Here is a 15,620-nt window from a genome sequence, read left to right as displayed (position 1 = left end):
TTATCTAATCGCTGGAAATACTGAGCGAGTGTCAAGTAATTTTAATCGAATGATCAAATCATTCGTTTTTCAAATCACTGGACTCGCCGCTTCGCACGATAAAAGCTCTAAAAAATTCGTCAAAATACAGAAAAATGTTATATCCATCACGAAAATTATACTCGGTATGAGTTTAATAATGAATGATTAATGTATCTGCGTGCACGGAATTGCGTGTTATACCGAAGCACGCAATAATTGAAGAAACACTTTGGTGAATTAATTTCTCACTCATCAAAATTAGAATTCCTGGGAAAATTGGATGGATGAAAAAAATATGTGAAGAATGAAAGAGCCGCATCATCGCGTATACCCTAACCAGGTCGAAGTGATTTAAAATAAGTAAGAAAAAAAAATAAATGGATAACACGCATTGTAGGTGGTAACCGATAAAATGATGGTTGATTTTCCGTCATTTTTCTTCTACCAGGAAAAATGATGAACAAATATTTTTTTTTTTAGATATTTATAGTTATTTTTCCTTATTATTATGTACAATCAATAGTCCTATTCATAGAATTTCAAGTCGGCTTCTCGATCCGCAAAGAAAAAAGTATAAATTAAATTTATAAGTGAGATATTGATTCTTCCAGAATCCGCGATATAATTAGTATATAACACACTAATTATAGTATACAATAATTATATAATATAATAATTATAATATAATATATCTCACGTGAAAAAATGTTTGTGTGGCGAAAAATCTTTCGATAATTAATCTGAAAAATCTCTCGCAGACAATTTTTTTTTATATAAAATACTAATGATGTCCAGTAGTATATATGTATATACATATATACAACAAATATATGTAATAAGCTCCATATATTTCCGTTGTATATGCACATATTTTCGACGTGGACAGCCATCAGTCTCCAACAGACTACAGGAACGATTGGAAAACCTCAACAGTTAGAAAATATTTAGACACAATTTTTAAACAACAAAAAAAATCACCACCTGGAATGTCAAATAAATTGGATTTGCAAGTGTTACAACCGCCCGAAATGGCTTCCGCAGCCATAGAAGAATCGTCGAGACGACACGAAGAAAAGCAGCCTGAAAGCCATCGAATTGGTAATAACCGCTGTCACCCATGTGATGAACGTTAAACAACCGTTTTGTCCAGTGACCACGCAAAACAGGTGAAACTATTAAAGATATTATTCCTATTTACCAGGAATAAAAATGAATAAAATGCGGAACAAATCGCGTTGGAGAGAAAATAGAAATCGGCATAAAATGATTCACCTCAGCACATATCGTTGGGATATAATGACTATCGGCACATTCTCGGGGGTCATCCTTGTTCTGAGGCTCTTCAAGTAGACCAGTAGATGATGATTGAAATGACAGAGGGATCATTAGTCTATGAATTTATTTCACATGAGTTTTGTTAGGCGATTATATTCGGTGAGGTGGCGAACTCTAAGAAATTCGTTTTTTTTTTAATTTAAATGTATGGATTTTTTTTTGATAATTAAAAATACGGGCACTAGATGATAATTGAAATGACAGAGGGATCATTAGTCCATGAATTTATTTTACTTCAATTTTGGTAGGCGATTATACTCTGTGGGAGGCTGGCCACAAAGAAATTAGGATTTTTTCAAATTTAAATGTGTGGATATAATTTTTTAATGAAAAATATGGGCACTAGATGATGATTGAAATGACAGAGTCATCATTAGTGTCGCGGATGATTCCCCATCAATTCGATTATGCGATTAAATTTAATGAGACGGAAAAAAAACCATTAGCATTTTATGCCCAGCTTTTTACATCCGAACATTTTGCAGTTAAATGTTTCATCTAGTGTTGAGTCATTGATCATTAAAAGGTGTTTTCTTAGGGAGCAACGCAAGTGATCGCAAGGAAATTCTCATATGTTTAGAAAATTTGCCAAAAAATTTAACAAGTTGTAAATTTTTTTGAAGAATTAAATGAATTAGGGAAATTTTTTTTGAAGAATTGAATGAATTTGGGAAAATTTTCCAGCAAATTCGAGGAAATTCACCGATTTTTTTGTTCTTGATAGATATTTCTAATCATCGAAAGTGTCGACGCAGCCCAGCAGTGTCGGGGGTACGGTCATATCCCGAGTTTTTTAATCTGTAAAATATCTTGTGAGGGAACGGATGATGTTTTTTATAGCTGCGGTAGAATCTCGGAGGAATTCCGAGGGATTGAATTAATCATTTCCGTACGTTGTTTGAGCAATTCGTCTTGTGATATGAAGGCACTCGATCAAATTTCTCGGGAATCAAAGGGTTGACTTTCTAGTGAAACAATCTTCTTCAATATTTAATTATGAAATGTGAAGGGGACACCAGAACATGATTGCGATGATTATCTTGGAATTTAAGGGAGATGACGAAATTTCAATGGAGATTCTCTTGTTTATCACAGTTCAAACACGAGATATTTAAGTCGATATAACGTTCAATAATAGTTCACTCATTTAGTTGTAATTAAAAAAAAAATACACAAAATTACAAAAAATTGTTCTAAAAGTTTCCTTAATTCTTCCACTTTCTAAATTATAAGATAATTTTTCTAATACATTTTGAGTTCTCAGTATTCCTCAACTAATTTTCTCAGCTTCTAAATTTTCAAAGAAGTTCCAAAAAAATTTTCAACGCACAAAACCCCCCTTCAATTAAAAACCCCGCGAAAAATCTCAATAAAAAAAAATATCCAAAGTCCCGGTATGCAATCCTCTGATTGTATATCCTCCAAGCTTCCCTAGACCACCATCAAACATCTTCCAGTACAAACGAAACGAGCCGGCCTCCTGTCTCAATCGAGGTCACACATGAATTCCTCGACATCAAAAGCCCCCGGAAATTGCACAAAACAATTTTCTCTCAACCACTTGAATTTACAAACTCCCTCGCATATTATCCCCAGGTAGAAAAGTAATGTCAGAGTGTAAAAATCGCTCCCATAACCGGATAATTATGGACAATAAGAGATTTAAAAAAAAAAAACAACTCACGGCTTTCAAGATTGAATGAAGAGGAGGGCAATTTCGCAATTCCACTTGGCACTTGCCACTTTCAGGTGGCAATTCTCCGATTACATAAATTCACCTGATTACAAATTACTGAATCTTAATCACTCCACTGCAACATTTCAACTAACGACCAAAATGTCACAAACAAAATCCCTAAATAATTTTCCCAAAAAAATATCTCAATTTTCCACGAATTTTCACATCATCTTTTTCCCACCGAAACATTAAATTAATTTTTCATTAATTTTAAATTTATTTCCGTTTCCTAAATTTCCTCATCTGCATCCGGTCTTTATCTATCGTCTTGTCGCAACTATCGATGATCAATGACAAATAAAAAAATCAAAAAAATGGGAGAAAATCCCTGTGGTGTACGGGCATTCGTGCGGACGCACGCGCGGCAACTGGCAACAGCCACAAGTACCAGGAGAATCTTTCGAGATTGACCGCATACCGGTTCTCCTCATTCCATCCTGCGTTTCAGAGTCCACCATCGGACTCTGAGGACGCAAAAATTATTTCCAATAATCTTTCCTTTATATTTTTATTACCATCATCCTCCCATTCCTCCCCCCCCCCCGTGAATCCCTCCCTGTACCAGTGGAATACGTCTGAGTGAGGTGGTATGACAGAAATAAATGTAAAAACTGTCATGAGTTCTTCGGTGATATTCAGAAGTACTCGACAATTTTCCCCGTGACATCAGTAGCTATTTCAGTATTGGTTCAGGAGAGACAGGTGTTCTAGGTGGAAAAACCAGTCTCAGATGATAGATGAGAAGGGGAAAATCATTGAGTCATTTCCAATTGAACGGAAGACTTTCATCGAAAACTAATATCGATTGTTGGGGTGATTAGGAGCGAGACGATTGACATTTGGAGTTGTGATAAGAGATGGATTTTTAGAATTTCAAGTGGTCGATTGAGGGGTGATAAGATTGGAGAATTGTAATGGTAAGGGGGGGAGGAGGGGGAGGAGGTGGAAAGATAGCCTTGTGACAGGTCGAGGGGGATATTTTATGTAATTAATCCATTGGGTTTTGGATTAGAAATTTAGAGTAGATACGAATGAAAGAGAAATTGTTTGTTAAATGGTCATTTACTTCGACGAAATGTTTATTTTTTCAATAGTTGTGTGGAATTTCAATGGTTTTAGTTGTATTGTTATTGAGAAAGATCATGTTGGTTATAAAGTTGAGTAAACTAATTCAATAATTGTTGAAAAATTGCTGAAAGTGGTTAAGTTTCGTTTAACATCTCGAGAGAATTTTAAGTTAATTTCCCAGGATTAATCGATTTAACGTGAAGATACGTCGGGGATTTGGAGTCTTTCATCTGTCTGATGATGAAGTGATAAGATTAGGGGGATTCTAATGATAATCTGGGAGTGGAAGAGATGTGACAGGCACTGGAATGTCTTTTATGTAACTGGTTTTATCATTGAAAATGACAAAAGGTTTTCTAGAGCAGTTTCAATCGTGAGAAATCATTGGAAAGGGGTTCAGATAATCGAAAAGGTAATATAATTACAAAATATCTACGGAAATATTCAATATATCACGTGGAAATTTTAATTAAGTGCTCCGTCCAATGGAATTTCGAGAAATTTAATTTCTGAAAATGCACTAGTCGATTAAAAAAATCCATAAAAATCGTAAATTCAAGTTTAATTACCCTATCGTAATTAGGGAGATTCCGGGTAATTTGGTCGGAATATTCATGTGCTGATTGGAAGTTTAAATAATTTAGGGAATTCCCCGTTTTTCGATTCCTCAATTTTTTTTTTATTTCGTTTGATTTTCAGTGAAATTGGAAATTTCATGACATTAATTAACTTAAGTGGATAATAATTCGGTATCATGGACACTTTCATCTGTCTGAATAATAAGTGACAAGATTGGAAGGATTTAAATGGTAATCTTTGATTCGAGAAACTTGTGACGCGTCATTGACTATTTTTTATGTAACTAGATTTGTTATGAAAGTGATAAGAAAGAATTTGTCCAACGAATTATCGTAAATTTAACATTAATTCTGAATGAGTTATTAATCATTTTTAAATTATTAGTTTTAGATCGACTATAAATATTCTCAAAGTCACAAAGATTAAGAGTAATTGCATCGGAATATTGAGTATTTGAGGAATCCCCATCTTCCCTCACTTCAAAAATTTTTTAATTTCATTGAATTTTCAGTGACAAATTTAATTAAAATTCCCTAAGTGTAATTATCTGACCTTTCGATCATTATAAATAATTCCTGCAAAATTACGTGGAATTTTCTGAACGCATCAGCAATTCTATATCCGATTCATTGATAAATTAAGGAAGAATCTGTGCAATAGTCGCCACAATCTCAAACAACAGAATAATTTCGTTTCACATGAGATCACACCATCGAGAGGCCTTTAATTAGCGCACAGTGGAAGTGCAGTTTGTGTTGCAAGAGTACCAGTCTTTTTTTTTTTTCTCCTGCATACGCACAAGTGAATATCGCCAATGCATTGGTATAAACGTCTTGCATTGCTTCGGCGCTTGAGGCTAAATTACGACACAAGTACCTGGCCAACTCCCCTGGGCTATTTCAAGTCCCAAAAGCACACTTTCCCAAATTTCAGTTATTCAAGCGATCACTGAATATGAATAATCTATGTATACATTGCAATTCCATTACATTCGGCCAAAAACAAAATGTTTTGCCTTTTAAAAATAATTTATCAATTTTTGTTGAAGAGTGCAAAGTTAAAAGTATAAAGATAAATTATCTCTAAGAATTTACAAGGTTTCGGCCATTTTTTTTCCGTAAAAATTCCCACGATAATTACGTATCGATGGTAAAGTAACGGAATAGAACTGAGTTTTCGTTAATCATCAAAAATAATTTTTTTTGTGATTCTAGAAATTAAAGTGGACAAATTCGTAGCGAAGAGGTACAACAAGAGAAGTCACTTTAGACTATCGACTGATTTTTGATAAATATCTTGACATCTAGGGAAGATAGCGACATTTTGATTATAACCTTTTTTGGGGAGTGAACTGCGCACTATAAAAAACGTAATTACAAAAATTTCGCTATCTCTCTCAGATTCGGAGATATTGCTCAGGAACTCGCTTCAGAAGTGAGTGAACTTATCTTGTTTTCCCATTTCACTAGGGAAATCTTCACGACGATTTATTCTGTAATTTTCCTCGGGTGTATTCTGATGTTTAATGATTGTTAATTAATTAATATCCTGTCGATATGTGTAGATTAATTGTGTATTCAAAATATTCTTACCTGGATGCCGAAGTTCATATTTATTTCTATCCAGATTCTTCTCCCTGCACACCTCATCAATGATTTCCCCCAGATTCATCTTTGGACTGACTCGTGATACATAAAGCTGATTCCTCGGCAAGTGAACCTGAAATTTTGTTTCATGACTTCTCACGCGAGTCCAATAATTTATACGTTTTTAATTAATTAATCCACGAGCCTAATTCTGTCAGAACTAATTTGTAATTGTATTTTAAGAGTGATGACCAACTCATATGTAAATTGGGTGAAAGTAGTTGTAAATCTAGTGCCGAATAATTAAAAAATTTATATTTAAATTGTAGGAATGTAGAACATATTCTTCCATTGACAATCATTTTTGACGCCCTAAAAACTATAACATTTTTATTAAATTAAAGATATTAATTTTTTCAAACGATAATTTTTCATTTCTATCCAGACGACTTTGAATAGACCTGTTCCCTCAAAAAAAATATTAAAAATTCAAATATACATAGAAATTGATGATTGATCACATCACATCACATATGAACCCCCAAAAGTGATGACTAATATGTAAATTCGGTGAAAGTGTCCGCAAATCTAGTGACTCAGAATTAAAAAATCTCCACAACCTTCGATTATCGACCGTTAAACTGAAAAAAAAACTTCTGCCAAATATATGTCCCAACTCAGATAAACAATTGACATTAGTATGTCTTACGGAAATATTTATAAACATTTATTTACGGTAAGTAAATACAGCAACGGCAGTTCTTTTCTCAGTGTAAGTGTTCCATTCGTAAATTAAGAATTCCCTCGTTTCGCAGAAACAAATTAACGAAAAATCCACAAAACGATAAAAAAACTTCTCCCACCATTTCCTAGGACTTGTATTGATTTTCCTGAATAAATAATATCTGTAATTGGTCACTCACCTGCAATCTAAAAGTCGTTTCGAACGGTTGATTCGGCTGTTTCGCTTTACGTGGAATAAATGTACCCTGTTTCGGTAGCAATTTTACCTTAAACAATAGAAATAAAAAAATACAAAAACATTTGTAAAACGATAAAAAAAAGTAGGAGAGAAGAAAATGTAAAAAACATTCATGAGTACAACTCGAGTGATTTCTATCGTCTATTGGTGAGAGGGAAAATCAGTGGCGGGGGATAAAAAAAATGATGTGCAAAAGGAGACGGTGAAAAATACCTGAAGAGCATCCAGTGCTCCAATGGGTGTGTTTGGCTGATGGGGCAGAACAACTCCGCGTTCGCCTATTGCTTGTAGGGTGTAACTCGAGGCTGCCAATTTGTGAGCGGTCGCTATTTGCACCAGTAGATCCATCATTGCTGTACTGAAATGTTAAAAAAAAATTGTTTGCATGACCCTGAATGGAATGATTAGTCTTTCTAGATTTTTCAAGGGTGAAGAGGGGTTTTTTAAAGATTAAACTACATTCCTGAGAAAAACATTGACTCGTGGGTGAACAGATTAAATTTTATTGACTCACTAAAGTCTATTGTTTTTTTAAAATTATATTTTCCAGTCGAAGTTTTTACGTTTGTTCTCATTTTTGAAATTCAATTCTATTAATTAATTCGATTGTTACTATATTGACTTATGATTTATCTGTTTATAAATTTTATTCTATTTTTGATCTACAAATAAAAATTTTGGATATGCAAAAATCAATATCAATTGGCAATTTAAAACAGATGTGGAATTTTTCAAGTGAATAAATTTTTTTATGGTTTAATAAAACAATGAATAACTAATAACTAACTAATGAATACATTTGTGGGCAAAAATCCAGAGTAACGTTTTAATTATTTAATGCCATAAATTCGTTAATGAAATTAATTATGCGATATTACTAAAAAATATTGCAAATTATTTCTCAATTCCAGAAATAGTTGCAATTCGTCGCCACTTTTAATTCTCTTCATCTGCATAATTAATAACCATAATAGTCAGGTCTTCGATCCATGAGCTAGAGGGATCCTTGAGAAAAAATTATCATCCGAGAAAGTAATTTATTTGTTTTGTTGTGTAATAATTGTGAGTCAAGGATATTGAACATATTAAAATATTGCAAAATTCGATCATCTCTGAATTAATGAATTGTGTTGAAAAAGAAATAGTTATACAACAGATGAAAATTATTTGCAAAATGGCTGGTGGAAGGACATTTGCGATAAAAAGAATCATTTTAATCTGTTCCCATGAGTGAAAAAGTCGACATTTTATTATTCGGATGAAGAACTGTTTGTTCAAAAAGCCCTCTCTTCTCTTGGCACCCATTGTTAATGCATTTTTCACTGGCCCGAGCAATAAAAAAAACCACCAACAAGTACACGGGAAGCCCCAGATGGTACGCATGACTAGATAGCGAATGATCGAAATATCCCGAGATCGATGTACACGATTGCAGTCACGGTTATCCGCACAATTTTTTTTTCCACGTGTTACAATAAACTACGTGGCCATGAAAAAAATATTATCATCTCGTTGTAACTGTCTCGTGGATAATAAATAATAATCGCATTGATATTGTCGGAACAATAATATTCTCCCGTGAATACAAATAAAATAATGAAATAGAGAGAGTTGTCGGGTTACAACGGATGAGCCGGAGAAATTTACGATGCTTTCTTCATTTTTTTTTGTTCCCTCGAAACGAGAAAAAAAAAATTCAATAAAAAGAAATTTCACGGGACAATTAGGTTTATGATTAACTGAACAGAACGATGTTAAATAATTTTTCATGAATGGATTCAATGATTCGTGGGAAATCGACTTTCATGAATATTATTATGCCCAATTTTTTGTTATCCGAGGGATAAAATTTTGCTAGATAATTTTTACGAATGAGAAATTTGTATTACAGAAAATTATATAAAATTAACATTTATATCGTACTATTTCAACGGATATTTTCCGTATTTTTGTTCGTTGAAGTGATTTGAAAAATCGATTAAACAAATTTCACGGGATAATTATTTTTATGATTAGTCGGACTGAATGATAAAGTATAATTGTCATAAATGCATCGTCTCATTCATGTAAAATTTAACCACGTTAATATTATTCTTCGTAATTATTTGTAATTTACATTCCACCATAAAAAATACTGAAATAATTTTTATTAATAAATTGGACTGTTTAAGTGAAAATAAATTCACTTCCGTTTTTAGAAAATTAACCCAACAAATAAAATCATCTCAATTTCAATGAATTTACACTCCTCTGCATTTTTCGTCCTTTCTAAACCATAGAAAAAATTAAATAAGACGACATTTCACGGGACAATTATCTTTACGATTAACTGACCACAAAAATGCAAAATAATTTTCACGGATTCAATTATTAATTAAAAAACTATACAGTCCTGTGTAGCTCCTCACTAAAATTCTCCGAGATAATTTTTCCAAAAGAATGGAAATCATCGTGTTAAACGAATCCCCTTTCATTAAAAAAAAAATTAAAAAAAAAAATTGATCTGACCACTGAAATTATCACAATTTCCCCACCGAAAAAAAAAGAGAAAATTACCGATATGCAAAAAAATGAGAAAATAGAGCACTTGTTACATTGAGAAATTTAATGAGCGAATTGAATTGGAATTCCGTCGATTCCACGTGCAGCCCCCCTCCCCACCCCTCCCCCGGGAGTCGGTTCAATCGAATTGAAAGTACATGGAGATGGTACAGAGAAAATACGTGTATTATCGTATGTAATACATACTCATAAATGGCCCACCGCTGATCATCGTGAATTTTAAAAGCGAATAAAACATTGACGAAGGTTTTGCGTGGGCCAACGAGTTGTTTTACTCTCGATTGCGTAACAAAAAAATTTAATGTGCGTGCCTTTTACATATTGCAACTGATGATCAAGACTTGTAGGTATACTTGTTGCCACCGAAAGTCATTTCAGTATTTTATTATTGAGGTGCAGTAATGCAAAATGAATAATATTCCAATAATTGAAATTCCTCGATATTTTTCTGCATTTAAAATTGATTTTAGAAATAAATTTCAAGTGAATCAACTTTGTATGAGTAATATAACAATAATAATGGTATATTTTCAACTATAAATTGTTAGAAACATCCACGGATCTATTTAAACGAGAAAAAATCAGTTGATTTATGGAATAATTTTTTTTTAATTCAAGGAAAATTGTTATTTTGATAATAAAAAAATATTTGTCGATTAAAAAAGATTTGATAAAAGTGATCATCTTAATTATGTTAATTATCAGCCAACAATTACATATATTTGATATATTTAAGTGGAGGAAAATCGATGGGATCTGACCACAAAATGTTCGATGTATAAATGCGCGAAAATATTTGCGTACGATTACAAAATTTTTACATAATCACCTGACCTCATAATTCCACTTGCACAAGTAAATTGATTACTGACGGGTGCAATCCACTGGCTCAAAGTGCATCGCAATGAATTCAAATTCTCAATAGAAAAAAAATGAATTAATCATTTTAATAAAAAAAAAATATGGAGCATAATGAACGTTTCCTTGATGATTATTTCTTACCTTCGTTCGACCGTGACTCTCTGCGAGTGAACATGATGGTCCCTTGGTAATTGGACCAGTAGCTCCATGCTCCCAGTGAGCATGTCTGCCGGCGTGTCCTCAGTAACAGTAAGTACCATGGTGGTACTCTTCTCCTCTTTACTTCTGAAATTAAATAAAATTCCATGAATTAAAGACAGTGTAACTAATTCAAGTGACAAAGTGAATGATATAATGACATAATGGATGTGTCGTCATGAATTCATTCATCATTTTTACGAAATGTTCGGCAATTTAATGGAGTTCATTTATTTTTACGATTTTTAATTAGTTGAGGAATTGATTATTTGTTGATGACTTGGACTAATTAAATTTATTTCGAGACTTATCAGCTCGTATTACCTTTGAAACATTATTTTATTGGAAAAACATTAAAATTTTTGAAACCTTTAACACATTTTATTCAAAAGAAAAAAATAGAAATGGAGTTGGATGGCAAAATTACTACAATATGATGTTAAAAATATTCTTTTAAACATTAATTCTTAATAAATAAATTATTTAAATTGCTCGGACTTCTGACAATTTTATTTTAAAAAAATGTACGAAATATTTGGGACTTTTTAAAAATTAAAAATACTTAAATAAATTCTTGAAGTTATTTTTTTCAACTTTTGGAGTAAAAAATATGTTTTTTTTTATTTAAAGTTTATTTGAGTGTTCGCTAATGGAAAAGATAGAAATCAGCTCATCACTGAAGACAATAGAAATGGAAAAAGCTTGTTCCATCGAAATATCGAGATACGTACGAGTAATTTATGCAAATCATTCAAACAAATCGGCCAACAAAATTGATGTCATTACGCATAGATTCAAGGTGACTGACCCTTTCAATTAATCGTGTCAACATCGTGATCTGACAAATTAAAGAGCCTACACAGGAAACAATACTTTTAGAACACTCAACCGTGACCCTCTTTCCAGCATGCATTTTCCATTGAGTTATGATATTGCGATACTTTCATTACATAATTAAATCACGGAGTGAGTGACAGTGGCGAATGCAAATGAGGTGAGTTGTTGATTGGGCACGCGATTGGAAATACCAGAGACGGCATAAATGAAGATTACCGAAAGAAATTGTTGAATTGATTTGTTGGAGGTGGTGGGGGAGCGAATCTAATAGAGTTTCAAGGTCTAGATAACAGTGATTATAATGGAGATAAAATGACAAAGGTTGTGGGCAAATGTAATTAATTAAATATAATTCATCAAGAACTATTTTATGGAATTTTCCGCGTTTGGTCAGTAATTGAATTAACAAAAATATTTTTTTCTGGGAAACTTTGGCATTTTTTATTTAATTTCCGATGGTAATTATTCTTGTGGTTCATTTCTAGAAAGAAATATTGATGAATATAAATAAAATTATAATTTTTTGTAATTAAGTTGAATAAAAATTACATTTTTATTTTATTTTTTAAGGAATAATTTTGAATTAAAATTTTATTTGACGTTTCAAATCATTTTTGTGATATTTCAACTTTAAAAACTTGACTCTTTCAGTTATTGGCAATCTATTATCGGCTATCGGGAAATGAATCATTAGTTAATGATTTTGAAGCTCTTATTAATTGAATAAATAAATTAAAAATAATTTAAATTCATTGAAATTAATTATTTTGCTATCAAATTGGCATAAAACAATAATTTGAAAATTCAAACGATAAAAAATTGACGTCGACGTGAAAGGACCACTTTGTACCCTAAAAATCACTCAACTTGAATTTCCAAATATCCTAACAAAGGAAATATCTCAATTTTAACCACCAGTTTCCTCAATGTAGAAATAAAATATATCAATGATTTCAGCTGATTGTTTTGTATTCCGAAAGTACAACGCAAGATCATTCCAAGGAAAAGGAGTCGATGTCACGCCTCGACAATTCCTCCGTAGCTTTTGCGCTTGGTTAAATCGCCTTTCGATTCTCCCGCCCTTTTTCACCCATTTTTTATCCCCATCTTTCCGCAAAATATTGAATGCTCTCTTCTCCTTTTCGGTCACACCATTTTTTAAATTTTTTTCCCGCCGGAAATTTCACTGAACTATTTTCATTTCCGCTCGACTCTTTTCCTCTTTTGTTTAAAATTTCATTGATTTATCGGGGGAAAAACAGTGGCTAATGAGCCTAACTTGTGGTTAGATATCGATGGATTAACATGAAGCAATGAAAATATGAAATACCCGACCTTCGCTCATCACCGAGGCGGACTTCCGTTCGCGTTGCCTACTCCTTAGTCGTTGTACGTCGGAAACTACACGATAAGTTTCTTCACACGCGATTCCAACTGAGATGATTATGTTGTCATACAAAAGTCGAGGGTTATAACGATGCAAATCAGAAAATATTATTTTGAAAATTGTATTTTTCATCGCGATATGGAAAAGTGGATTTTTGCGCATGATCAGAATTTTTAATTGCGACGGAAGTGATGGAAACAATTTTTTTTTGCGAATATTGTGCGCTATTTTTTAATGAAAAAGGGTGAAAATCAGGGCTTTGATAACGAGGAGGTGCGTAAAGTATCACTTTCCGCAGGGGGGGGGGGAGGGAGAATTTGAGGAAAATTATTGCGCCGGACATTAGAATTCAGGTACAACATGCTAGAGTGCACATAAAAATTCCTATCCCTACCGTCAATTTTGCAATAAATTTTATAATTAATAATATGTGACTCCGTAAAATTGACTAAACAGCACTATGAAGTTTGAAGATCAATCATTTTTTATTTGAGTTTAATTAAAAAATTGATGGAAATCTTTTGAAAATTCCTATCTAGGTCACTTTATTTTATTGTGCCTCAGTGTAGTTGCTGAATTTATTGTCATTGGTTGACGATGAGCACCGAATATAGCCGATTATTGCCGACGTTGGACTTCGTCATGGAAAATGTCGCCTGAGACTGAATTTTTACGAGACCGATGCAGACGTTTTTTTAATCTGATAAAAAAATTTTAATAGGCGACGTAGTAATTTTTATCGAAATTACACTATAAAAATTGACAATTTTATCTCTTCGTGCACAGCGTTGTAAAAAGTCTCTCTTTCTACCCCAAAAAATAAAAAAAAAAATATTTTTCTTAGACTCGATGCGGAACAAGATTTTAAACACATGAATTATGCGTAAAATATTACTTTCCGCACTTGCGATACAAAAAAAAAATTTTTAGGTAAAAATTAGACGTCTAGGGGGTGAAGTGAGGGACGAAGGTCATTCTCATCACAACAATTACCCTCCCAACTTTAATTTTCCCACCAAAACTTCACCTAAAACTGATTGATTGTCATTTCCTCCCACGTTTAGCCCCCTAAAGATCTAATTTTTATCCAAAATTTATTTCCATCCAATAACTTCATTTTCGGAACCTAAAATTATTGTAAGTGCAACACATTTCCATTCACAACAATCACCTCTCGTCATTTATTCTCCATCCACATTCAAAGTTACATAATAATCGCTTTATCCGTAATCAATGAATAATTCATGAAACGAAAACATTCGTTACACCTCAGAAATTGTTCTTCAAGACCCAATACCTCTTTCCACCGCATACCAACGAATCATGTATTCGACAAACAAACTGATTCCCCCAAAAGATAACCCCCCCGCCTCCTCCCTCGCCTCCCCCCCGCCTTAAATAGTGATCTAAGAATATTAATCCAATTATTATCCCGGCGCCATACCCCACGTTGATCGTTATCATGCAATTTTCTATCCAAACTCCTTATCAAAAAAAAAATAAATAAAATATTAGGTCACCATTCAGACACCCGTGGTAATGTTACCTGAAAAATCAATAGACACTGAAGTGGATAATAAACAATATCTCAGTACCGAAATGATTGTGCGAAAACTGGGGGATAGAAAATCGTGCGAAAAATTCAACCTCTTCATGTATCATATGTGCATGACATGGGGAGGGGGCGGAGGAGGAGAGGGGTGGGAAGGGGAACAAAGACCTCCCGTTACGTAAATAATTCTCCCCCTCGGTCACATCTTTCTCTCTTAAATATATTATGAGAAGAAAGGCAATGAGGAGGGATGCAGCTGGTGAATTGGAGATTCGTCGTTGGATAAACCGTTATGTCATTTAATTATGCCATATTTTTGCGTTATAATTTACATATTATGATGTAGAGAATTTTTTCGAGTTGCGTTCATTCATGTAATGCTATGTTAATGATTATTGCTGGCATATTTCCGGTTTATTAATTTTTAGGAATTTTTTTAATCGGTTTTTTTAAATGAAATTTAGGGATTGAAAGTTGAGGGGTTTGTGGGGATATTGAGGATAATTGATCATTTCAGTTCTATTTTTTTGAGGGGGGAGGAATAAACATTAATGAAGAATTTTTTTTTTAATGAAAAGTTGTGACAGGAAATTTATCGAACTCTTATGTTGTGATGTCTTTTCTTCCCTGATTTTTATCGAATATTTTGAAATTGTTAAACAATTTCCTTTGTGTTTGGTAGAATTTTTAGTCAATTTAAAATGGGACAATTGAGTGCTGAATATTTCTATATATTTTGTGGTGAATTTAAATTAGTTGAGAGCTGATCATAATCCTAAGGAACGTTAAATTTAATAAATCATTAAATTCTATTTAAATGAATTGTCCACGTGTTTTTCTCAAGTCTTATTTAATGTCATTCATCGGAAAATATTTTTCCCTTTTTCTAGTAAATTTATTTTCTGATCACTCGA

At 32.9% G+C, this 15,620-nt stretch overlaps 1 protein-coding gene across 9 annotated transcripts in view; it reads right to left on the bottom strand.

The window, feature by feature from the left end:
- LOC135167983 (cordon-bleu protein-like 1) overlaps positions 1 to 15,620 on the bottom strand; it is a 56,708-nt gene that overhangs the window by 10,084 nt on the left and 31,004 nt on the right. For 7 of the 9 annotated variants that reach the window (XM_064131751.1, XM_064131758.1, XM_064131753.1 and 4 more), the window contains 4 exons: positions 10,874 to 11,017; positions 7,523 to 7,667; positions 7,251 to 7,337; positions 6,334 to 6,460 (listed from right to left, as the gene is read on the bottom strand). In XM_064131751.1, the coding sequence (XP_063987821.1) occupies positions 6,334 to 6,460; positions 7,251 to 7,337; positions 7,523 to 7,667; positions 10,874 to 11,017 (503 nt within the window). Of the gene's footprint in view, positions 1 to 3,040; positions 3,579 to 6,333; positions 6,461 to 7,250; positions 7,338 to 7,522; positions 7,668 to 10,873; positions 11,018 to 15,620 lie in introns of those variants that run through there. The other 2 variants (XM_064131757.1, XM_064131759.1) reach the window with 2 other exon arrangements.

The sequence above is a fragment of the Diachasmimorpha longicaudata genome, chromosome 12 (genome assembly GCF_034640455.1).
Source record: "Diachasmimorpha longicaudata isolate KC_UGA_2023 chromosome 12, iyDiaLong2, whole genome shotgun sequence".
NCBI lineage: Eukaryota > Metazoa > Arthropoda > Insecta > Hymenoptera > Braconidae > Diachasmimorpha > Diachasmimorpha longicaudata.
Note: the sequence above shows the minus strand (reverse complement) of the source record. Positions and strands in the feature narration are given on the sequence as shown.